The sequence below is a fragment of the Phocoena phocoena genome, chromosome 4 (assembly GCF_963924675.1).
Source record: "Phocoena phocoena chromosome 4, mPhoPho1.1, whole genome shotgun sequence".
NCBI classification, from domain to species: Eukaryota; Metazoa; Chordata; class Mammalia; order Artiodactyla; family Phocoenidae; genus Phocoena; species Phocoena phocoena.
In genome coordinates, this window is record NC_089222.1 from 111,786,128 (window position 1) to 111,813,581 (window position 27,454).

Sequence of the window (27,454 nt, forward strand, 5' to 3'; positions counted from 1 at the left end):
TTCTGTTCTCTAGGTCAGAATTTTTCCGGTGACTACCATGAGTATTTTGGACTACAAGTAGATGAAGACGCTTTGACCTATATCATGTTGGCAAATCATTTGGTTCACACGCTGTATCCAGATTCTATAACAATAGCTGAGGTAAAGGTATAATGATCTCTACCCTCTGACCCCCTTTAAAATAGAACATTTTATCAGTATACAATATTTGAATGATCTCTATGTTGTCAGTAATTGCATAAGTGCAATTATACCCTGACTATAGTGCAGCTACCTTGTGTGGGTGGCACATTATTCAGAATTCACTGTTTTCCTATTATCAGATAATGTACCCTAATTACTTGTCATTATTCCATTGTTAAAAAAGAAACTGCCAGTGGTTAGAAAGTAAAATACCCTAATCAGTGGACAGGTCCTTTTGCCATGTGACCTTCAGCACAGAAAAGAATTGAATATTAATATGCGTCTGGCTATTTAAGTTTTTTTTTCCTTTCTGGTTTAATCATTAGAGATGGCATGGATCACTGCCTGCGAGCTTCTCTGAAACCTCTCTTGTTCTGATGCAATTACCTTTCTTGTTTACGTTATTGCTCTGAAATTGCCAAATGTTCACTAGTTATTCATGATTACTGAAGGTTCATGATTAACTGTCCCAAAGCTGCACCGTAATGATATAATTCGGTATATGCATAATTGACAATTCCCCTCTTGGTGATAAATTTGATAAATTAAGAAGTTTGTTAAATGCTTATGCTAATTTATATTTAGTAGTAAAGTCCCTCTGGTTTTGTGAGTCCTCTAACTAGGAATTATTATTAAAATTGAACTTAGTGTGTCAAAACTGTTCTATACAAAGTGTAGTGATTGGCATATAAAAGTAGTAAGGCTATTGAAAGAGTCAGAGTTAAGGTGTATTTTCACATTTTTGGCATTTTGTTCATTGGAATGATATGCAGTAGTGACAGTCTCCTTCTTGTAGTGTTTATTGTTTGTATAGCCTTTTTTCTATACATCATTTCTCAAAACTCCAAATCTCAAACTAGGTGATATGATTTCCTGGTTTATCTCTGGATCGAGAACAGAGACCTTTTGCCTCCTAAATATCTTCTAGGAATAGAGCAATAGATCCTAAATTCCTGGAGTAAATTTTCATATAAAATTTAAAAACCCCACAATTACAATGCCATTTTGATACTCTGTATTGTTTCACAATCTCTACCTACCTATATTTGGTCATAACTTATAAGTCTTTTTAGTACTTATGCTAACACTTTCTGTGCTGAATATTTTTTAATGTAAATTAGTACTTTTAAACTTTTATTTTGTCTTTATATATTTTAATATTATCTGTTAAACATCAAAAAAATTAATTAGTTTTGTCAATTATATTTATGGCAATTTGAAGCCGAGACATTATATATAACAAATTACTACAAACAATTAATGACATCACAAATCAGAAGTGGGTACTGAAGAAAAAGAAGTAATTATTTAATACATGAAACTTAAAATTGTTACATTGATCTTTCCATTCATTTCAAGTAAAATAGTTTCATCATCTAGGGAGCTCTTGTATGATTATCAGTGTTTCTACCAAGGAAACTTGGAGACTTTAGCCTACTTTATATTACTTGGTTTTAGATATTTTTAAAACAAGAAGTATCTTCAATTTATTCTACTTAAATTGAAAACTACTTCAATTTCAATACATCACTTTTCTGTCTAGTGAGAGTCTTCAGAATGTGGAATTGATCCTCATGAACTTTTTTTTTTAAGAAAGGAATGTGGTGTAATGAATAAGTAATGCAATGTTACAATAAAGTCCTGTAGTAGACATTTGAATTTATTTATAATAATAGTTATTAAAATTGAAGCCTTTTTTCTGTATATCTACTATTATACATGGTTATATTTGCTGTATTAATTAAAAATATTTTTTTGATAACTGAGGCTTTTTACCCCTCTGGAATAGTCATGAGTCATCTTTAGATATTAAAGAATTAAAACTATTTTAACTTCATTTGAAACATACATGATCATTTTAATATCCTATGTCAGTAAGCATCAACTCCTTTATATTTAAAGCATATTTATTTTAGTGACCATTATGTTTACTTTTTTTTTTTCTTTTAAGATTTTAAAAGAATAGTCATTAGCTCTGTACTTCCAGAAGAGAACTAGAAATATCTCATATGCATTAATGGGGCAGCCTTCTAGTAGTCAGATTTAGGAGTTAAGACCAATTGATGTCCAAATATTTTTCTTAGCAGATTCTATTTCCTTTCAAACTATTTGCTAAAACTACCTGTAGACCGAATATAGACTGTACCTTAATGTTTTCTTGAGAAAAATTATCTTGATCTTTAATGTCATCTTATCACCAGTCTTAGGAAAACTCTGGGTCTTACAAAAATTCTTTTGGGAAGGCATTGTGTCCGTAATTCCAGTGCCTAACACAGGTGCCTGAGATTAATACATATTCAGCCAGTGTTTATAAGGAATTGAACTGAATACCTATCATATCTGTGAAAATGTGATATATTTTGATAAATATAATTCTTTTAAAATGGTTTCTTTTCTGTTAAACATTCATCCTTTTTCACTTTTTTTAATTCATCTTTTTTTCACTTTTATAAACTATAAGGAAGTATGTAGAAATAAGATATTATTGATGAATACTTTCTTATGGATGTATCCCACCATGTACTATATTTAACTGTAGCTCTCTTCCATTAGAAAACAATTAATACATATTTTGGAAGTCCAGAGAGGTCATATGTTTCTTTTTTTCCAGCTTTTCTGTGGGACAAGTTTGAGGATGAGGTGTTGTGGAAGAAGAAGCAGTTAAGTCTCAGAGAGCTCAGAGTATGTGATAGTCTTTCATAGGAAGTAAGGAAAATGATCCAAAGAAGAATTTGGGCAATGACACACACAGAAAAGCTTGTGACAAGTACAGGGAAGAGTAAATGTTTCAAAGTGGATGAGGTATTGAATATTTGAAATGAAATAGTAAAAATAACGATGGAAAGATAGAGGTCTCTTCCTTGCACTTTCTGTGTACTTCAGCTAACAATTATGACAGCCACGCACGTTGTCATTTCATGATAAGTGTATGTGTGTGCATGTTCATTTAGGTCCTAGTTCATGAATCCAGCAAGTCAAGTATTATGTCTTATGTATCTTGAAATCCTTGGCAGCACCTTCATGCATTCACTCAGCAGGGAGTTACTGAGTTCCTGCCTTATGCCAGCGACTCTTCTACTATTCTAGATTCCTGGCATATGTCAGTGGACAATGGCAACAGCAACAGCAACAAAAGTCCTGCTCCATGGATCTTAAATTTTAACAGTGAATGAGGAAGCCGATAATCAAATAGTGAACTATATTGTCAACACTTAAAGTATAATTGTTGAATTATATCTTAAATTGAAGAATTTGAGTTTTTTATTGTTGGCTATTGAAAGCTATTGGCAAGCAGTGATAGGAGCAGACTCTTCAGCAGCAATTAGGGTAAAGAGAAACTGGAGATGGGGAACTTTGTTTGGAAATATAGTGGTTGAAGCAAACAGTAATGTAGGTTAAATAAGATAGTGTCTGTAGAAATGGAGCAAAGGAAAAGAATTTATTGGAAAGATATTGTGGAGTTAGAATTACTAGTACTTGTCCCATATTTTACCACAGTTGTTATAGTAATGTATTTTGTTGCATCTGGGTCCTTGTACCATTATTTTTTTACTTATCTGTTTGATTGTATATTTATTTGATTACTGACAATCTAGTGGTGTCATGACAGTAGGAAGATCCTGTCAAAAGGCCAGATGTCTGAGTCCTGGCTCTACCATGGAGAAACATGTCTTTAGCGATCCCTTCACCTCAATAAGCCTCAATTTCTGTATCTTCTAAATGAAGAGAATCCACTAGATAACTTCAAAGACCATTTCCAAGTGTAACTGACTATAGTGAAAGCCATCTTGCTGCTTCGCTCTTAGTGTGCTAACTCTACTTTCCATTTCATCAGAAGCTAAGTTCTCACAAAATACACTATATGTCCATGCTGTATACAAAGAGAACAAGAATAACAGATCTATGGCACATGTATTTTTATGTTTGATGAAAGCAGTAGTTAATAAATATAGTACCCAAAAATTAGTATAAGAAGCTATGTTTCAACAATAGCACTTTTACTATTTTGTGTTCTCTATGTACTACTAAGGAAAAGAGATCAAATTTGTCCTGAAATGAAAAGCATTACACAAAATCTTATTGGGAAATGAGATACATTATCACAATTTTATCTACTTTTACAGTTATGCTACCAAAGTACTCCCAAGAGTATTCACCCCTATTTATTGTTTGTATTTATTGGCCTGGATTTTACTGTCAGAAGAATATATAGTAAAAGTTTAAGCAATATGAACTGATAATTCTGATGCTCTTTATTTTAGGATGTATCAGGAATGCCAGCTCTGTGTTTTCCAATTTCCCTGGGAGGGGGTGGCTTTGACTATCGATTAGCCATGGCAGTTCCAGATAAATGGATCCAGGTAAGGTTTCATGTAAAAAAAATTTTTCCTGCGGATACTATGTATTATGTTGGTTTATTTATTATTTCTTTGATTTATTTCTTGGTTGTGATCAGTAGTTACAGATATAATTGAAGTATTCTCTCATTAGTGTGTTGCTTCTTGTGCTTTTTATAAGGTGCCTCTCAAAATTCTAAAAGTTCTAATTTAAAGTATTCACACTTGCATTATACAGGCACAGAGAAAATATGATTGATATAATGTTAGCTGTGTAAATGGAATTTTGCCTTATCAATGCAATTATATGAAAGTTTGGTGTTCTATATTTAAAACACATTAAACTTCATCAATGCATCCATTTCTGCCTGCAAATCATCAATTAATATAGAAGTCACTCCTTAATTCCCAGTACTTGCTTCATAGTATGGTTTTTTTCTCAACAGATTTGGATTTATCCATTCCTTTATTTAGCATTTAAAAGTCCTTACCATGTGTTAGGCACTAGGAATGAATAATTATACATGACACCTTGCATATGATTTCTAATACAATTTTATTAAATTTAATGACCGTTCAAGTAGTTTGGATTATATTTTGTTTCATTTTATGTTTGTCTAAACGACTAAAGTTGTTACATAGATTTGATGTAGAACATTTCTGAGTGGCTAAGTCTTTAATTATATACGCTGAATATGTATAAGGAGTCAGATACGTATCAAATAATCATTGCTTTCTGTTAAGCCCTTTAGTACAGACATGAACAGGTGCCATGAGATCACAACGGTAGAAGAGCTTAACTTTGTACAGAAAAAACATAAAGCCTACTCTGAAGGAAATAGTTACTGTAATCATCTCTTAATTGCCTTTTCTGTATCCCTAGGCAATTTGGGCAGTGCACAGCTGTGACATTAAAACTCTACCAGCACAACTTCCGCTTCTCCATCTATAATGATTTCATAAACATTGTCAGGTCGAAAAGCAAGGGTTTTACAGAGGCGATTAGACTTAGAAATCAAAGGAACAAACAAATGTGTGTTCCAACTTTAATACCTGGGAAAGTTGCTTTGTATTTGTTACCTTAAAAAAATGCTGTGGTCTTCAAGTTTCTTACCTTAGTTGAAGGTTCTTTATCCACCCACCATCTTTTATTATTTCTAATCTTCCACACAGACTTTTTTCTCCTCACAAGTGCCAAATCTTACTTTTTTTTACTGAAAAGCCTTCATCAGTCTTTGGGCAAATTTCAGGATATTTTAAGGTGTACATCAACCTAGAATTATTTTCCAGTCAGTCATGGCTCACAGTAGGATATTTCCTTCTCTGAGCAATCATGTCAGGTTTTAAAAAAAATTTAACTTACTAAACATTTCAGTACCTTGTATGCTCAAGATACTATACTATGCAGTACGTCATATAAATAGAAAAAAATGTATTGTCCTCTGTTTAGGATATGGCCATCTTGTCTTTGTAGTTTGTAAAGCCTCTGAAGACAGATATCATCTTCTGTTTTATGTAATTACTTAACATCTTTTTTCATCACCAAAGTGAGAGCCTTTGTTAATAAGATGAGATAGTTAAAATAATATTTTTTTTAAAAACTCAGTGATTTTCCAGTCCTTTTATAATTTGTGCATTTAAAAAAAATCCCATAAATGATTATCATTCCTTCAAATGTCAATAAAACACATGAGTATTGATAGAAATGACAACTACTCAGAATGTATGTGTCACGCATTTTATCTACACATAGAGTATGCATTAGATTAGAATGCTAGATTTCATTCATGTTTTTGTTGTTCAGAAACAAATTATTTACCATTTTCTACTTGTAGAGTTCAAAATCAGTAGTTTGGGATATCATATTAGTTTAGTCATTTACTGAACAAATATTTGCCTATCTAAAATATGCCAAATTTGCTGTTTCTTCTTTCATTTTATTTGATCATTTTTATTATCTAATAACTGACGTGTTCATGTAAAGGTAATATAGGTATTTAATTGAATTCATTCATTTATTAATTCTACCAAATAGTTATTGAGCATCTGGTATTTTTCATTATATATAGTTTTTTTAATTACACTTTTTATATTAAGATAATTGTAGATTTCCATGCAGTTGTAAGAAATAATACAGTATGATCTGGTGAATTCTTAAACAGTATTCCCCAATGGTAACATCTTGCAAAGCTATAGTACAATATCACAACCAGGATAGTGATATGGACATAGTCAAGATGTAGAACACTTCCACTACCACAAGTTTCCCAAATGTTGCCTTTATAACCACACGCACTTCCCTCTTCCCACAGTTACTCCTTAACTTTTGACCACCACTAACCTGATCTCCATTTCTATAATTTTTTCATTTCAAGAATGTTATATAAATGGAATTATACAGTATGTAACCTTTTGGAATTGCCATTTTTCACTCAATCGAATTCTCTGGGGATTTCATCCAGGTTCTTGCATGTATCAGTAGTCTATTCCTTTTCAACTTTTAAAAAAGAATTTTTATTGGAGTATAGTTGATTTACAATGTTGTGTTAGTTTCAGGTATACAGCAAAGTGAATCAGTTATACATATATCCACTCTTTTCTTAGATTCATTTCCCATATAGGCCATTACAGAGTACTGAGTAGAGTACCATTTGCTATACAGTAGGTTCTCATTAGTTATCTATTTTATATATAGTAGTGTGTATATGTCAATCCCAATTTCCCAATTTATCCCCCCCTCCCTTACTTATCACCTGGTAACTTGAAGTTTGTTTTCTATATCTGTGACTCTACTTCAGTGTACTCCTTTTCATTGTTAAATGGTATTCCATGGCATGGATGTATCATAGTTTAATTATTTGTCCATTAAAAGACATCTAGATTGTTTCTAGGTTTTGGCTCTTGTAAAGAAAGCTGCTATAAATATTTGTGTACATATTTTTGTATAACCATAAATTTTCATTATTCTAGGATAAATGCCCCAAAGTACAATTACTGGGTCTTATAGTGGTTGGATGTTAATTTGTTAAAAAACTGCCAAAGTATTTTTCTGAGTAGCTGTACTATTTTACATTTCCACCAGCCACTTTGGTGAGATCCAATTTCTGTACATCATTGAACAATAGCATTTGCTATTGTACTATTTTTTATTTTAATCATTCTAACAGGTGTGCAGAAGTACCTCACTATGGGTTTACTTTGTCTTTCCTTAATGACTGATGATGATGAACATCTTTTCCTGTGCTAATTTGCCTTCTGTATATCCTCTTTGGTGAAATGTCTGTTCATGTCTTCTGACCATTTTCTAATCGGATCATTTATTTACTGTGGAGTTTTGAGAGTTCTTTATATAGTCTAGATTCAACTCTTTTGTGGGGGGCTATGTGGTTGACAAATATTTTATCCCAGTCTTTGCTTGTCTTTTCATCCTCTTCATGTGGACTTGCACAGAACAAGAAGTTCTTTGTTTCCTTTAAATTTGATGAAGGCCAATTTATTTTTTTTTTTCCTTTTAGAGATCTCTTTTGGTGACAAGCCTAAGAATTCTTTGACTCGCCTGTTTTCTATTAAACATTTTATAGTTTTACTTTTATATTTAAACCCATAGTCCATTTGAGTTAGTTTTTGTTCAGTCAACGTGTAAGGGTTTTTTTCTGTTTTCTTTTGCCTATAGATGTCTAACTCATTCAGCATGATTTGTTGAAAAGTCCATTGAACCTACTTCCACTGAATTGTTTTTACACAGTAGTTGAACTTAATTGAGCATATTTGTATAGGTCTATACATTAGTTTCAAATTGTTGCTGTATCTAAGTACCACAAACTTAGTGTCTTAAAATAACACAAACTTACTGTCATATAGTCACAAATCTGAAATGGGTCTTACTAAGCTAAAATCAAGGCATTAGTAAGGATGCATTCCTTCTGGAGGCTCTGTTTCCTTGACTTTTCTAGCTTCTAAAAGCCTGTAAAAGCATGGACCTGTATTCCTGTATTCCTTAGTCCATTGTCCCTTCCCCCATCCTCAAAGCCAGCAGGGTAGCATCTTCAAATCTCTCTCTTACTCTGACAATTCAGGCATCTTTTAAGAAAGATGCCTGCAACTACATTCGGCCCATCCAGATAATCCAGGATAATCTACCCATTTCAATGTCCTTAACTTCAACATATCTCTAAAGTCCTTTTTGCCATGTAAGGTGACATATTCACAGACTCTGGGTATGAGGATGTAAACACCTGTGGGTGACCATTAGTCTGCCTAATATAGCCTGTCCTCTGGTTCTCAGTGATTCACAATGCAATTATGCAGGATGGCTAAGCACCTCTGAATTCCACTGAGCCAAAAAAAAAAAAAAACATGCAAAGGAAGATACAGGCAGGCTGGAACCCCATTTCTTGTACCAAAATCTTCATTAATTTTCTATTGTTGTATAACAAACTACCACAAATTTAGCAACTTAAAACATTACTGTTATTATCTCACAGTTTCTTCTAAGGACACCCATTGTATTCAAAGGACCCTCCCACACTCCAGGTTAAGGACTATACAAAGATGTGAATCTGAGGGAGCCGGAATCATAGGGGCCATTTTAGAATTCTGCTTCTATCAGCATGCCATTGACACTTTTGGACAAGAGAAATGAACCCACTTAGAAAGAATGCGTTGAGTAAAAGGACAGGCTATTTTTACGCTATTAACTCTGAGCAGCACCAGCTTTTATAGGATAGGCAGAGGAATGGATTTTACAGGATGTCTAGAGTGGTTGCAAAACAAAACAAAACAGTCAAGAGTTTCACAATTGGTAGACTAAGAAGGAAAGCATTTTATGGAAGGGGTAGGGTCAGCATTATCATCATGTACTGCAAGCATTTGCCTAAGAAAGAGCAATTACTGACCTAGGAGACAATCATAGTCTGAGATTTTGGCAAGGTCATTTGCACTGAAGAGGTGTTAGTGGCACAGAAGCCACACTGGAGACTGAGTAGCAGCTGAAGTGGAAACAAAAATGTGTGGTCTGTTAAGATGATAATTATTCATGATAATTAGGCTTTATACTTTGAAATAACAGTTGTTTTAATTTTTTTTTAAGAATGGAACAAGACATTATTCATGCTAATTTTTTTTTTCATTCAAACCTAAAAATGTAGCAAGTATATCTCTACCTTGTGGAAGTTCCGGAAAGACATACTGCACAACACTTCACTGTGGTCATTAATCAAGAGGTAGCAGCTATTACAGAGGAAAAAGGTTACAAAAATCCTAAAATGCAGTGATCAAATCATCTGCAGAAAAACAAACACATGCACACACACATGCAACACCACTGTCATTTGGATAGTCTGTATAAAAGCTGTGATTTCAGTAAAAGTTTTGACAAAGATATTTTTGCTCTGTGAGTGTGCTTATATCTGCATCTTAAATAATTTGGATTGATATGATGTATACCCTCAGACTGGGATTTAAAGTAAGGATGATAATGGTGTATTGGAATTATTTTTTGTCTTTTATTTAGTTACTTAAAGAATATAAAGATGAAGATTGGAATATGGGCAATATAGTGTATACACTCACAAACAGACGCTACCTTGAAAAGTGCATTGCTTATGCAGAGAGCCATGATCAGGTAAATTAATATGTGTATAAACCATTCTGTCTCTGTCTGTATTTATTAACATACCTAATTATAAACATATCACAGTACAAATTTCTATAGTTTAATACAGTTAATGTAATGTGTTATCTGTCTATTTTATGTGACAACTATTCATACTTGAAAAACATTTAAAAATTATTTTGTAGATCCATAAATTCCAGCTTCAAAATGCAGTACCACTTTTACCATGCCAAACTGTAATTAAATGATTGTGAATGACAGTTTCAAGTGTTATCTTACATGTTTTCCTTTGTTGTCACAAGAGGAATGTTGGTGCTAATCCAGGTTAATTTTAATTTCCATTTTAGGTTTCCTTCTAAAGGTTTTCTTTTATGCCTTTTCACAAGCTTTCATCATTTTTTCCCTCAGTCACTGAAATCTTTTGCTGATTGATCGCCCTGACCTCTGTCCCTTTTGATTTTAGTCCATCCTCTGTAATGTAGTCTGAGGTATTTTCCAAAGGGCAAAGCTAATTTTGTCAACCCAGATCTTTTGGTTAAATCTTCTCATTCACAGCCTGTCATATCCTGGCTCATGCCAAAGTTTATTCTCTGCTCAACCCTCCAAGAGTTCTATTCTTCAATACTGTTAAATTTCCACCCATTCCTGAGTAGGTCAACCTTGCTCCAATCTTGTACTTTTCCCCACACACCTGCAAATGCCTACGTCACCTGGGAAGCTCGTGTGAAGACCTAATGCCCTGGCTCAGACATACTCTCCTTGAAGCCTTCATCCAGGTGTATAGGGAAAAAATAGTTTCCCCATTCTTCACTTTCTCATCACATTTTAAGCAGAAAATTTGCTTCTGATACCTTTGTATTTCCAGCTTTAGCACTGTGCTATTCCTCGTAGTCACTCAATAAACATAAATAAATGCAGGAAATGGCCATTCAGTTATATAAAGCCTATGAACCAGCATAAACAACATAAAATGAACTCCTTATACATTAAAAAGACAGTAAAACTGTCTGAAATTATTTGCAGTATATGTATTCAGAAAATTAAAGTTAAACCAATAAGCTCCTCAGTATTTCAGCAGAAATTGACAATTTAAGGTAGACAGTAGTTTTTCAGGTGTCTCCTTTGAACTGTTAAGAAAGTATAAGTAGACCAGAGGTCAGCTACCAAGGCCCATGGGCCAGATTCTGTCTGCTGCTTGTTTTTGTAAAGGTAATTGGAACACAGCCATGTTCATTCACTCACCTATTGTCTATGGCTGCTTTTGAGCCATAATGGTATATTTAAGTAGTTGAGACTGAGGAAGGAGCCCACAATGCCTACACTATGTACTGTTTGGCCTGTACAGAATGTTTGCTCACTCATAAAGTAGACATATATTAAGTTTTGCATCTTCCTAGTTGGAGCAGCACTTTCTTTTCAACTTAAATTGGCTGTGGAGCAAGATCAAACAAATACCTATGAAGAAACCAGAACCAATACGTAACAAAATAAGAAATGAGTAGTATTAATTTAAGATTGGGGGAATCCCTTGCCAAATACATAACAATATGAAAATTAAAATGCATGCATAAATGATATCTTTCTATTACAAACTCCTAGCAGTTATAGCATGTTTTGAGCTTCCAATATATGTGTATTTTATATGAATGAATAAAAGAATAAATAAATGAGTGGAATAAACAAATTGAAGATGAAACTGGTAGGTTAATTTCATAATTTTTCTCCACAAATGTACAGAAACAGTATGGATTTACCAAGAATTATTTCATACTTTAAAGATCCACATAATTCTGCCTTATATTACAAATTGTTGGGAATGTACAAAAAGATGCAAATTGCCTAGTTCTTTCTATAAAAGCAAATGTATACTGAATTTTAAACCTGATAAAAAATTATAAATATGAATATATATGTGAAAATAGCTTAGAGATTAAAATAGGTTTATAAGTAAAAATATTTTTCTAAAAATGAAAATAATCATATAGTAATAGGGTGAAGAGATTATGGTTTAGTCTCTATGTTTCACTATATATAATTTTTTGTCAATAAATAACACTTGGTATTAGTTAGCTGTTTTTAACCATAAATAATTCAGATCGTTAAGAGGCCTCTTCTGCTGCTCAGGGTGTTTCTGAGTTAACCTGCCCCATTTGTCAACTATTATATTCTCATATAAAATAAACTAATTTTAGATTAGATGGCAAATATAATGAGAAAGCAAATTTTACATTTTAAGAAAAAGTTGTCAATTTGCTGCTGAAGGGGAGAGGGTCCATTGTAATATATTTATATACATATTATATATATATAAATACATCTATATAAATATAAATGCATATACATATAAATTACTTTTAGGAAACTCTTCCATTCTTTCAAAACAATAAAATCATGATATACAAGATATTTTTAAAAATCTATTAGTATTCTAATAGTTTAATGTAAGATTATGGGATTATATGAAATCATGTATGTGAAACTTTTGAAAATTGTAAAGCACTATAGAATTTAAAGAATTCATTCAATTAAAAAATTCATTGTTCAAATCCTAAAAAAAGAAAAAATATCTGTTAGTATTCTCAACATTAAAATACATGTTTATTCTAACTTCAAAAAATGTGAAGCATCAGCTTATTATAACAAATATTCAGGTAGCTTATCATGAGTTTTTCACCAAGCTATTTTAAAAATGAAAGAAACATAGGTACATGAGATCTCTCATGTATTTCATCAGCTCACCTTCAGCATAGTGACTGTTGGAAAATACATGAAATTAATATTAATTCACACACCTCTTCTGCATTGTTTCCATTCTGTATAATTGCATGTTATTCTAGTATAAATCACAGCTGCTTAGTACCTATTATTTGCATTTATCTCAGTGACTTTTATTTTTATAGGCACTCGTTGGGGATAAGACGCTGGCATTTTGGTTGATGGATGCTGAAATGTATACCAACATGAGTGTTCTAACCCCGTTTACTCCAGTTATTGATCGTGGAATACAGCTTCATAAAATGATTCGACTCATTACTCATGCACTTGGCGGAGAAGGCTATCTCAATTTCATGGGTAAGTATGAGCTGAACATATATCCAATCTGTGTTTAAAATGTTAACTAATATTATATATGACATAAGTTATGCAGAATATTTTGGTTTGGTTGTTCAGGTTTAAAATAGAAAATTATAACTTTATTTCTTTAAAGCACTGTCATTTTTACAGTGTAAACTGTAAAAATTAAATTGCTTTAAGATTATTGTTATACTAATACATGATGCAAAAGTAATCTAATGGCTGGTATTTTATTTAATATTGTTGTCAATAAGTGGGGTGAACTTTTTTTAAACAGAATTATTATTCTGAATTTAATCGAGTTTATTATTATAGTGTTTGTAATACATTGAACATAAGAAGGATATAATTGTCATGTCATAGCATATTGAGCTAATATTATTGGTCTTCTTTGAGGTAATTGTATACCAGTATACTTGTATTATAAATGTGGAAGCCAACGCCCAAGATGCTGTGATGGACAAAAAAATGTATTTATTTTAAAAAATAGGAAAATATGAATATTCAAAGGTCATTGTTGTCTAAAGGATCTTGAATGATAAAACATAAAAATCAACTAATACCATTTTCAGTTCTATTTGGTCAACCATGACCATTTGAGTTTTAGGAAATTTCACCAGTTTTTAGGTTAGAGAGAGCTAGAAAGATTGGAAAATGCATATGGGAGACTGACATTTTTCTACAATAAAAGCTGTAGAGCTTCAGATTAATTCATTTCTATCTGGAAATTTTTATTTAAAAATCTCAGATTGGGGCTTCCCTGATGGCGCAGTGGTTGAGAGTCCGCCTGCCGATGCAGGGGACACGGGTTCGTGCCCCAGTCTGGGAAGATCCCACATGCCGCGGAGCGGCTGGGCCCGTGAGCCATGGCCGCTGAGCCTGCGCGTCCGGAGCCTGTGCTCCGCAACGGAAGAGGCCACAACAGGACTTTTAAAAGCCTCTATTGTTTGCTAACTTGAGATTAGGAAGCCAGACCCAATAAACCATACACCATATTTCACCCATACAACCTGTACCTTTCAGTGCATCCCTCTCCTCTCAGGATCACCAAAATTTGTTAATATTCCCAACCTGTCAGGAAGTGGCCCTTATGACCTGTGAGACGGCACTTTGTCTTTCAGGCACCAGGCTGGGCTTCCTGGGTGGACTTTGCAGGCATTGTATTCATAAGTAAAACCGGCCTCAGTTCCTAAAAGGCAACTAGTCCTCTTTCACACAATGAACATCATTCATGAGTATGGCTTTTCCAGTAAGGCCTTAGTCGCACAGTTTATTCAATTATATCTTGATGAAAAGGTGGAGTCAATGAACTTAGGTAAACAACTATGTCACCATGTAAAGTGAGAGATTTTTTAATGTTTTATTTCATTTACAAAAGCAGGGTTTATTAAATTGTTGCAGTGTATATAGATAGATTAAAAAGAAAATGAAAGAGTTTCCTTATATATGTGGAAACTAAAACAACTTTCCTGTTAGAGAAATAAAATCAAAGAAGACCTCTGATTTCATGCTGTTAGTCCTGTCATTAATTCTTGAAGCCCACTGCATCCGAGAATTCTAGTAATCCTGACTTAGTTTACTGCTTTAGTCTGGAAGTTGTGTAAACAATATCAGCTCAGAAGCCTATAGCGAAGAGTTGAGAGTGTCAGTAGTTTGAAGTACCTGATAGAGTCCTTTTCCTGAGACTGTCCTTTGGTGAAGACAATTCTAGCCCGTAGCATGCAACAGAGCATCAGAGTAAAATAAAACTATCTGCAGATGACAGAGAATTAATGGCCCTAGTTAATTTAATATTGATAACTTTCAGATTTAAAAAGGTCTGATGGGGCTTCCCTGGTGGAACAGTGATTGATAGTCCGCCTGCCGATGCAGGGGACACGGGTTTGTGCCCCGGTCCAGGAAGATCCCACATGCCGCGGAGCGGCTGGGCCCATGAGCCATGGCCGCTGAGCCTGCGCGTCCGGAGCCTGTGCTCCGGAGCCTGTGCTCCGGAGCCTGTGGGAGAGACCACAACAGTGAGAGGCCCGCGTACCGCAAAAAAAAAAAAAGGTCTGATGAAAGTTCATAATGAGAATTGAGTCTTGGTCAATATTTTCCCTGAGGGTAAAAATGGATCATGGACAGCTAAGATCTTAACAAATCTCCAGTAACTTCATAAATTTTGTGAAATGTTTATATTAATATAATCTTAACTGTATATATTCAACCTGAGGATGGCTAAGATGCTATTCTGTTTTGGAAACTCTTCCCATGGAACTTTCAATAGTAACACAGCTAAATAAACACAATTATTTCTAGCATCTCTCTATAAGGTCTGTAAATTGACCATATTTGTGGTATCAAATATAATTTTGAAATTATTCTTTGATACAGGACTCAAAGATCTTTTGAAGTTTTCTTCTTACATTTGTCCTTCAAAAGGCTTATAATGTTTAACTCCAATATAGCACTTTTTAAAAATCCTTCTGTCTCAATGTCTTATCTAAATCTAGCACTTCTCTACTAACTTTGAAACCAGTAATCTCCAAAGTCTCTATAATTTCTGATTATTGATGTTGTTTTATGAAATTTAATATTTCCCTGTAAGCTATCATGACTTTAAATATTTTTTTCCACTTCCTGATCATGGCACTCTCCTGCTGAATGGCTTCAATGGCTGCAGTGTCCTCCAGCTGACCTCTAGGCCTTGCATGAATGGTCTCCCATGGGTCTTCCCGTTGATGGCTCTGCTCCAGTCAAGCAAGCCTTCTTTCAGTTCAATGAATGTACCAACTTCCTTCCACTATGAATTCTGTATATTTTTCTGTTCTCCCCTCTGAAATCACTCTACTCAGATACCCCCTGCCATACCCGACAAAATCCTTCATTTGCAAATCTTTTTTCCTTAGGGCAGTCTTTTCTAAAGCCTCAAACTTCACTAGTTTTACCTATTATACATTTTTATATTACCCTATACCTACCTTTTGTGGCACATAACAAAATTACATTTTCAAAAACTATTAAATATATAGCTGCCTTGATATATTTAAAACTGAATGAAAATAGGGGTCATCTGTATCTTATTCACTATTATATCTTCATGAACGAGTAGCAATTAGCACAGTATCTAGCACATCACAAGACTTGCACATTTTTACAAAAAAGGATATTTTATGTATTTATATATATACATATATGCATATATATAATTAATTTGTAATTATTTTTAGCAGTAGTTCATTAGCTGCAATCACCAGTTGTAGTTTTCTTTTGTTTTGTTTTGTTTTGTGTGCGGTACGAGGGCCTCTCACTGTTGTGGCCTCTCCCGTTGCGGAGCACAGGCTCCGGACGCGCAGGCTCAGCGGCCATGGCTCACGGGCCCAGCCACTCCGCGGCATGTGGGATCTTCCCGGACCGGGGCACGAACCCGTGTCCCCTGCATCGGCAGGCGGACTCTCAACCACTGCACCACCAGGGAAGCCCCAGTTGTAGTTTTAAGGAAAGTTATTCTTTTTTCAAGTGGCATGTAAGAAATTAATTTTTAAAAAGATCAATTTAAGAAATTCAAGACTAAGGAGCAATCTGGTCGTTTACTCATGTTTTAGGCATTTTAAAACTTACTAGCTTTTGGAATTTTATTTTTATTTCCCTCTAGTAGAGAAAGAATGATTTAAAAGAAGTAAGAAAACAACATACTTTTGTAGTTTTTCATTTAAATCTATTTACCTAAATTCATCAGGCATTTAGATATGTGTTCTGTTTATCAAAAATAATTAAGATCAATATGAATTCTCTCACAATGATGCCAGTTTGGCTTATTTGTTTTATTTTATTTGTTTTTGTCTTATATACTCATAATTTTGAGTTTAAAAAAGTTCTTTCACTCTGCTTAAAGCCAGGGGAATATTTGCAAGGTTTTTTTAATTTTTAATTTGCTAGGTTATTTTAATTGATTATGAATAAATAGGTTTATATTTCCTATTCTTCTACCATATCATCATATGAAAGAATCAAATATAGAAGAGGGGAGCAGGGATAGTTAAATTACTTTTATATTTTTATATCATTGATCATAAGAGTTATAATAAATATTAACAAAAGTAAATTTATATTTGACATAGCATACTATATTTTCTAAAACATTTTCATATGCCTCATCTAACTCAATCTTCATAAAAGTTTTTTTTTTTTTTAATACTGTCTGGCTTGCAAAGAAACATGGGGTGAAAGAAGAATATTCAGGTATCTAGGTAGATGTTCCAAGTCCCATTTTACTAAAGCTACAACTCAGAGAGGAAAAGGGACACACCCAATATTGTACAACTAGAAAATGACAGCAGCTGATTGTCTTTTTATTCTATTTACAATGTGAAAAAATTAGAAATGAAAATTATTATTAGATCAGTGTATAGATTAGCTACCAAAATATGGTTAATAAATATCTTTTAGAGAAAAGGTAGAGCATAGTGGTTAAGAAAGCGATCTCGATGGGAATACAAGCTTAGCTGTGTGAGCTGGGTAAGGGGCATCATTACTCTGTACCTTTGTTTGCTCAGTGGTAGAATGGAGTAGTGCCTGCCTCAGAGGATTGTTTTCAGGGTGAAATGATTTAATACGTACACAAGACTTAGAATATTGCCAGGCACATAACTCATATTTAATGTTTCTTTAAATTTAATTTCACTTGAAGTTAAATTTACTATTACTATTTTTAATATTACTAGCTATTCCATTGAATATATGGGTCCTGAACGCTGATGTTTCAATTCCATCCAAGAGTGTTTCTTTAGAATCTTATCTGATGGTATATTGTTTAATGTAAAAGTTTCTTAAAATATTTAACTCATTTCCTCTTGAAAACATCAGTAAAGGCAGTAATTCTTTGTTAAAAATCAAATGACATTTTCCTAGGTGGTATTATGTGGTTAATTATACAGAAGTTAAGCCATTTCTATAGTAAATCTCACTAAGAGTTAAGATTACTTTTTTTTTTTAATTCATAGTGATGTCTGCTGAATGCTGCTGCTAAAACATCTTAACTTTCATGTATGAAGAGGTGTGATGTTTGCCTTGATTCTCATTTCTAGGATAAGCCAATATGATATTAATCAGTTAACATTTATTATATATTATATGGTATCTGTGTATGAGTGTGTGTGAGCATTGTATAAAACTTAATATAGGGCTTCCCTGGTGGCACAGTGATTGAGAGTCCGCCTGCCGATGCAGGGGACACGGGTTGGTGCCCCGGTCCGGGAAGATCCCACGTGCCGCGGAGCGGCTGGACCCGTGAGCCATGGCCGCTGAGCCTGCGCGTCCGGAGCCTGTGCTCCACAACGGGGGAGGCCACAACAGTGAGAGGCCCGTGGACCGCAAAAAAAAAAAAAAAAAAAAAAAACTTAATATATTTTTCTGGAATACCTGTGCCGAGATTTATTTTACACAGAAAGAGGGAGGAAGGGAGGGAGCGAGAGAGAGATGTAGATTGATATAAAGCAACTTCAGTTTAAAAAGTTAGTGAATTTGACATATATATCAATTTAAACTATACATAATATATTTATAACACATTCTAGAATGTGTTTTAACACAATTTATAACATTCCTTCATGCTTCAGACATTTATATGTATCTACTATGTACCAGGTATTGCTAAGTGGTGGATATTCCTGGGTGAAAAAGAGTTCTTGCCCTCAAGGTCTCAAAACCCAAAAGGGGATCCAGACAAGTAAGCAGACAAGTATCTCTGTCCTAGTACATTCATTAGATACAGTGATAGAGATAAGCAGAGAATGTCATGTAAATATGTAGGAAACTGGGTTAAGAGATTAGGTTGTTGGTGGAATTTATGAGCTGCTTCAGCCAGGCAAACATAGAAAAATAGAAAGGCACAAGAAAGCCATATGACAAACTCAGGGAAAGTCTAAGAAGGAGTAGGACTGAAGCAGTGGAGTGAGATTAAAGTCAGTTGGGAATATTAAATTTCAAATAAATGAAAAAACTGGGGCCCAAAGAAATCAATTTAGAGATCATTCATTGATTGGCAAGTTTAATGAAAAAATGTGATTTTCAATCACTTTAAAACATCATGAACTCTTCAGTAAGAAAGGCCTGGTATTGACTGATGGTTTAATAGCTTTATGGTTTATTTTTTTATCTATTTGTAATATAACTAAAAGGAGACAGATTAGAAAAATAAGACGTGATTATTGATAATCTATGTGGATATGTCTATGCTATTTTTATAATCAGTGGTTATTTAATGTTTAATTGTTGGTTAAAAATAAATATAGAATGAAAAACATCTGCTTTACACATAGGATGACCTCAGTGAATATATGTTGCAGGCATACCTTGTTTCACTGCGCTTCACTTTATTGTACTTCACAGATATTGTGTTTTTTACAAATTGAAGGTCTGTGGCAACCTTGCGTTGAGCAAGTCTATGGGCACAATTTTGACAACAGCCTTTGCTCACTTCCTGTATCTAGCCCATTTTCATAATTCTCACAGCATTTCATACTTTTTCATTGATCTGTGATCAGCACTCTTTTTTTAATTGAAGTGTAGCTGATTTACAGTATTATATTAGTTTCAGGTATATAACATAGTGATTCAATATTTTTACAGATTATACTCTATTTAAACTTATTACAAAATTGGCTATATTTCCCTGAGCTGTACAATATATCCTTGTAGCTTATTTATTTAATACATATCTCTTAATCTCCTACCCTTATTTTGCCCCACCCCTTCCATTTCCCCACTGGTAACCACTAATTTATGAGTCTGTTTCTGTTTTTTTATATTCATTTGTTGGTTTCATTTTTTAGATTCCATATATAAGTGATAACAGAGTATTTGTCTTTCTCTGTCTGACATTTCACTAAGCATAATACCTTCTAGGTCCATTCACATTGTTGCAAATGGCAGAATTTCATTCTTTTTTATGTCTGACTAATATTCCATTGTGTGTGTGTATATATATTTTTTGTATCACATCTTCTTCATCCATTCGTCTGTTGATGGACACTAAGGTTGCTTCCATATCTTGGCTGTTATAAGCAATGCTGCTATGAACATTGGGGTGCATGTTATCTTTTCGAATTAGTGTTTTCATTTTCTTCAGATATATTCCCAGGATTGGAATTGCTGGATCGTATGGTAATTCTATTTTTAGTTTTCGAAGGAACCTCCATACTGTTTTCCATAGTGGCTTCACCAATTTACATCCCCACCAGCAGTGTACTAAGGTTCCCTTTTCTCCACATCCTCTCCAACATTTGTTATTTGTAGACTTTTTGATGATAGCCATTCTGACAGGTGTTTGGTGATATCTCATTGTGGTTTTGATTTGCTTTAATGTTACTACTGCAGCTTGCCAAAGGTTCAGATGATGGTTAGCACTTTTTAGCAATACACTACTTTTTTTTTTTTTTTTTTTTTTTGTGGTACGTGGGCCTCTCACTGTTGTGGCCTCTCCCATTGTGGAGCACAGGCTCCGGACGTGCAGGCCCAGCGGCCATGGCTCACGGGCCTAGCCACTCCGTGGCATGTGGGATCCTCCCGGACCAGGGCACGAACCTGTGTCCCCTGCATCAGCAGGTGGACTCTCAACCACTGCGCCACCGGGGAAGCCCAGCAATACACTATTTTTAAAATTAAGATATGTACATTGTTTTTAGAAATAATGCTATTACTATAGACTATAGTATAGTGTAAATGTAACTTTTATATGCACTGAGAAACCAAACAATTTGTGTGACTCACTATATTGCAATATTCACATTATTGAGGTAGTCTGGAACTGAACCCACAGTACTTTCTCACTATGCCTATACTTGTATGTAGATAAACTGCTAAAGCAATTCAAAGAAGAAGAAACTGTGGTTAATGATATATTTTGCCCCATTTTCTGGTGGTTCTCTGGTTATCTTGGAAGTGCTACCTTTTCCTAACCTAGCTTACTGAGGCAGAGGGAGTAGTTGCATGACCTTGTCATGTGACTTGTCAGGAACTGCTATAGAGAGGTGTGGCCAGGCAGGCAAATGGGCTACTATGTCCAGTAATTGTGTACTGGGAAAAAAACCACCAATACAGATGCTGCAGTATTAATTCCAGGTACAGTTGACCCTTGAACAATGCAATTTTGAACCACAAGTGTCCACTCATACATGAATATTTTTCAGTATTTAGTATTACAGTACTACAAACTAAGTGGTTGGTTGGATCTACAGATGTGGAGACACTAAGCATATGGAGGGCCAACTATAAGTTACTAGTGGATAAACCTTGTCATTTTTTAAGAGTCAACTGAAATACCAAAATAATGCATTGATGGTATTCTTTATTAAAGACTGCTTAGAATTCTAGAAAAAGAGAAGAACCTAAGTATTTAACTCATTTAAAATATAAACATGTACATATTTTAAAATATCAAGTAAAGTATAAATTAAAATCTAAATATTAAGCACACATCTTGCTGATTTAAAATATTGGCAGACATGTATAATCTTAAGAATCAGCTATCCAAACAAAATGATGAAAATTTAATCTCAAAGTCAAAAACTAAATAATATTATTTAATCATTTTTAAAGATTTGAATTTCAAAAATAACGTGAATTAAAGTGTTGTCATCATCGAGTTAGTTCCAAGTCAGTTTCTGTGAAAATTTTTCTGGCTCTTCAGAAAGCTCTTTGTAATCCTATTCTAGGCTGGGCAATGGTAGGAGAAGGTTACATTGGACAGCTAACTCCAAATATGTTAATTTTCACATAACCAAGTGTCTTATAACTTGAAGAAAATCTTTTTAAGCAACTTGACTTCATTTTCTTGAGTTTCATCATATATAGATAGAGATTCAGATGCAGAGTGATCTGAATCACTTTCAATACTGTCATGTTCATGTTCCACTTGTTCAGAAAGTCTTTGAACTAAAGTAAGAATCATTCTTGCAACAGAAGCTTTGCTTTCCCGGTTACCATTTTCTTTTTCCTCCTGGGGACTCTATGTTATAGAATACCATTTTCTAAATGAGTACACCTTCATTCCATTAGAAATTTTAATGCTGCATGTAACTCTCTGGGTTTATGTCAAAACATAAGTGATTCCAATTTCTCATTTAAAAAGTACTGAACTAGAAGGGTTAAAATCAACAAAACTAACAATGTTTCACTACTATAATATGGCATGGTAGTCCAGAAAACTGAAAACTCACGTTGCAGTCATAAAATACATATTCCCCATGACATCAGCTGTTACTACATAAAACTGAAATGTCAGAAGTAATCTGGAATCATTGGAACTCATTGATTTGTTCCCTCATTTATTTATTCATTCATTCAGTTAAACCAATTGTTTTCATGTCAATTTCTGGATGTAAGTAGAGTTGTGTGAAGGCAAAGAAGTTCATGCTTGATAACTTTTATATTATCAGTGAGGTTATCATTTGAGAGTGGAAGGAGTAAGAGACTTTTGAGAAAAAAGTAGAAGTATGAAATGGACATCTTCAGGCATGAAAATACTAGAGAACTGTAGTAGAATATCTAGGTAATACTGAATGCTCATTTGTAATCAAGATTATAAGCCAAATCAACCTCTTTGTTGTGTGCCATTTTTTTTTTTCCTAGTAGTCCATGGTTGATCAAGGGTTGGAATTTTGTCAGGCATCTGTCAAAAGGGGGAAGGATTTTGAAAGTATTAGGAAATAGCTGATGTAATAGAGAACCCATAAATCACTGATTCTCAAAATTGCACACTGGAATGACTTGGAGAGTTTCAAAAAATACTAGAAATTGTGATTGAATTGGCCTTTGCTATAGCCTGGGCTTTGGAATTTTTTAAAGATTCCTTAAGGCTAGGAAGTAAAGAGAGAATTCCAAGAGGATGTAAAAGATATAGGAAAGTTCTCTGGTTCTAGAACAGAAATCATAGAGGGCACGGTACAAGGAAGGGAAGTTGGGACAGATGATGGGTATGTTGTGAGTCCAACTGTCAGTGAAGGGCCAATGAAGGACCAGGAGGCTGGACTTGTACTTCCCATAGCAAACAAGGCAAACAGGAATGGGGCTGCTTCTGGAGTTTTCCTGGTTGGTATTGAGAAGCTTTCTCAAATAGATTTTTATCAACAGATAGAATTTAAATGAGAAGGCTTTTCTACTTTTCTTATATTGTTTTCTCTATTTATAAACAAACTAAAATCATGACAATGGAGTAAACTGTCTTTTATTAACAGTGTGGTCGTCTGGTATGCGTACATCTGTTTTTATTACTTTCTTCTTTAGGAATCTCATTACCATGATGTTTTCCTAGTTTCTGTAATGAGTGGTACCTGCGGAGAAAGAGGCATAATTACAAACTGGCAATTTTCTCTCTCAGCAGTATTATGAAATTTCCATTACTAAATTTGAAGGATTTTCTCAATATGATTATATTGTATTTTGACATTTGAAATTCTGTGGGACATTCTTTAATGAATATGTTACATTCTCCCTAAAGCCACAGGGAAAGTTGGATGGATTTTGTGTTGGTCTGCATTTAGTGATAGCTACATTATACTTCAGTGTAAAATGTGTGATCCTACTTCACATCTTCCATCTGTGATTGTTTAGTGTCAAACTTGTAAATTCTTCTTTTTTCTGATAGATAGGAATACAATAAAAATTTAAATGTCTTCCTGCTAAGTGCTGGAATTGAAGCAGTTATAAGAGGACTGCCGAGCAGTAGGAGTGCTGGTTTTTGGCATTTTCTCTTAGCTTGTTGAGGCAAGTTTACTGAATGTGACAGAGCTAGGAGAAGTCTGTAAAACTGAGCTGTGAAAAACTGCAAAATTCTCAATATGAGCAGCTGTAAATGGCTTGAAGCCCTGTTAAAATGCTCAGAGACACAAATAGAATCTATTTTAAATGGCATAGACTTAAAAGTAATGGCCCTGATTTGATTCACAGCACACTGATAACCAATTTTGAGTGGCATTTAATGAGAACATGAGTACAGCATGGGGCTAAGAAGGAAGTACTGCTGCAGTTACCTGGGGATCTTTAAAATACTGAACCCTGAGCCTCATCAACCTTTCACGCCAGAGTCAGCGATCGTGAGGCTGTGACACTAGTGGTTTTTTTAAAAAAATCTCACAAAGTGATTAACTTGTGGAGATAGAACATAGAGATCCACTGATGGGAAGGAAATGCAAAAATGAAAGTTGGACCAAAGACAAATCCAGACTGTGCTGGGATCACTGGGGGCTAGCTGAGGGACTCACCTGTCCCTTTCCCGACATGATTTAAATACCCCGCTCAGTACCAGAAGTGTTCTTTCTGACAGGTTAATTTTCACACAAGAACCTTCAAATCCTTGCCGACGATTATAACCTGGGAGAAGAGTCACTTTAGAGAAGTTCATCTTAACCTAGTGAAGAATGTTTCTGATGCAATTTATCCACATTTTTCTCTAGCCCACTCACATTTGTTCAAGTTGAATACATCACACCCTTTACACATAGGAAAAGGGTCTACTAGTAATCTGGATGTTGAGAGGAAAACAGAAGCAACTGAACCTATGTGTCCTTAATTCTTCCCGTCTTGATCTTAGAGTAGGATATCTGTATAAGTCCCTGCATTTCTTCTTTTGGGGTCTGTGTGGTTGTCAGTGGGGTTATTGGGTGTGGTGTAAATGATTCTCCCTAAACTACTGTTCAGCTGGGCTGACGTCCTACTGAAGTTCCAAAGAAATGGTTAAAGCAATAAGATGAGACCCACTGCAGGACCCCAGTCTTTATCCATCTAAGCAAGGTCTGCTGCTCTCTGGTCATTTGCCTCTAAGCCTTTTACACCAGAAACAAGATTTTTTTTCTCTCTTTGGTTTATTGCTCTAAAACTGCCTCAGAAAGTAGAGATATTAATTATTACTGTTGGTTCAAATGTTTATTTCATTAGAGAGGCTTACTGGGAAAATAAGATTGTTCTTCTGTGCAGAACATGCTAATCAATGGAATATTATTCCTCATGTGTTATGGATTTTAAGCCAAAACTTACCATCTGGGGCACTGACTTTTCTCAGTGAGAAGGTATATGATCATATCTTTATAAAGAAAGAAAATTCCCACATATGGGAGACACGTATTTTTCTTTTCATCTCTCTCTCCTCAGGGTGAGATAATCACAAATAGGAAGTTCAACATGTAGGCTGCATAGCAGATTTCCTAATGTAACAAAACAATAAAATGGGCCTGGACCTTAAAATAAGTCCCAGTGAAAAGAGCACAGTTTTTTCTAAAGTTAATATCTGAATTATTTGCTCTTAGGCTACTACACACACAAAAACACACACATAAATACACATTGTATGTATACTGTGTGTGTATATGTATGTGTATGTATGCATGTATGTATATATAACATTGAATGAACTCACTATCCACATAGCCCTGGGTTAAAAGTTTAGTATATAAACTTCTCTAGCTCCATTGTTGAGTTGTAGATGGTGGAGTTTGCAGAATGGAGGAACTATGTAATTTAACATTATTTAGAAACATAGAAATTTCATCAAACCTTCCTTATTACTTTGTTACCTAGCATTTTAAAAGAACTTCAAAGCCTCACTTTATGAGCTTCAGTGTCCCACAGAAGAATCCTCTAAATTCAGGGAGTCATCTAGGTCCAGGATCCTCTGTCAAATTGCTTATCTTCCTAAGAAGGGAGAAAATAAGGTATTATCCTAAGACATGTGAGTAAAGATAAATTAATATATAATGGACATCATACCTAGCCCTGGATTCCTAATTTAGAGTTATATCTTTAAGCCTCCCCCGATCCAATCCCAAAGGCCCACCTGGGTGATAACCTCATCTTATTGGTGTAATCTGCCTAAAGGATATGCCAATAAATGAATAAGCATCCCACTCTCCCCCACTGGTCCCATAGTATGGATTTTCTTTACACATCACAATATTTCTGCTGTGGCGTTAGGCTCTTGAATCATTTCTCTCTTTTACTAATTCTCTTCTCTCCACTTTTACTAGATAGTAAGTCTTGTTATTTGGCTCACAGCCTTTTAGAGCTTTTCATAGGCTTCGAGAGGTTACCAAGAAACCCCCAGATCTTCCTTCCAAGCAGGATTGATCAGAGAGTTTATTTTAGCTAAAAGACTGAATGACTGACTTTTCCAGTATTATTCAAGCAGGCTGTAAAAATCCTTATAACCATAGGATGCAAAAGGTGATTGATTATATATTACCAGAGCTGGTGAGCTATGTATGGCTGTCATCTCTTGGGATGTGGTGGTGACTGCTCTAAACACAAATAATCTGCTCTGACAGCGTTTCTCCTGAGCAACTTGCCAACAGGAGATAGGATTTAGAAGGTGAATTTCTTTGCCTCTAAAACTTGAGATCATTATCTGAGTTTTAACTCTCCACCCCACCTCACTCCCCCAAACAAAGCAGGATGGTGAAATATACACACTAATCTCAGTTAGTAGTAGAGTAATTAAATTCCTTGGGAAATATAGTAATTTTTCTTTTTCCTTTCTCACTGGAGAGACACAGGTTTCTCTTTGGGAATATATTTTCCTTGAGGGATTGGGGACATGCATATTATTTGGGTGACTTGTCTTCATTTGACAGTCTTTGAACAAGGTAGTCTTAAACTAGCTCCAATATCTTGAATATTTACCCTGAGCAAGGCAGTACAATAAGTGCTTTACATATAATATCTCATTTAAACCTGTGTTGCCATCCTGAAAGGTAGGAATGATTGCCTTCATTTCACACGTAAAGGACATGAAAGGTTAAGTGGCTTGTTCAGATCAATACAAGAGCCAGAATTTGAGCACAGCTCTGTCTGCCTCACACTACTTCATATGAGCCAATATAGTCAGCCCTCAGTTCCCGTGACGGGGCAGGGATTGCTTCCAGGACCCTCCAGGATAGCAAAATCCAAGGATGTTCAGGTCCCTTACGTAAAATCAGTCACGCAGTACAGTCTTTTGTATCCATGGTTTTTGCATCCTGGGATATGGAGAGCCAACTCTATTATTATTTTACCTAAAATGTATGCTAAGATTGTCGGTGATGTTGGTAAATCTCTAGCTATAGACATCCCTCCAGAGGAGGTAAGTCAAAGAGGAAAATAACAAACCAAATTTTATATTGTGCAGCAATCTGAAACAAATCAAGGGAGAAAGTAACTTATTCTCAAATTTCAAGCCAGTCTTACAAATGACTTGTTAGTCCCCTATGCTTCCTTCATTCTACAGTGATTCAGCACC

The 27,454-nt window shown here is 34.6% G+C and overlaps 1 protein-coding gene across 1 annotated transcript in view; it reads left to right on the top strand.

Annotated features, from left to right (window-relative positions):
* The window catches only part of GBE1 (1,4-alpha-glucan branching enzyme 1), a 298,444-nt gene that overhangs the window by 210,574 nt on the left and 60,416 nt on the right, over positions 1-27,454 (top strand). The window contains exons 9-12 of the mRNA XM_065876297.1: positions 14-141; positions 4,446-4,544; positions 10,033-10,143; positions 13,035-13,206. Coding sequence (XP_065732369.1) covers positions 14-141; positions 4,446-4,544; positions 10,033-10,143; positions 13,035-13,206 — 510 coding nt within the window. The remainder of the gene's footprint in view (positions 1-13; positions 142-4,445; positions 4,545-10,032; positions 10,144-13,034; positions 13,207-27,454) is intronic.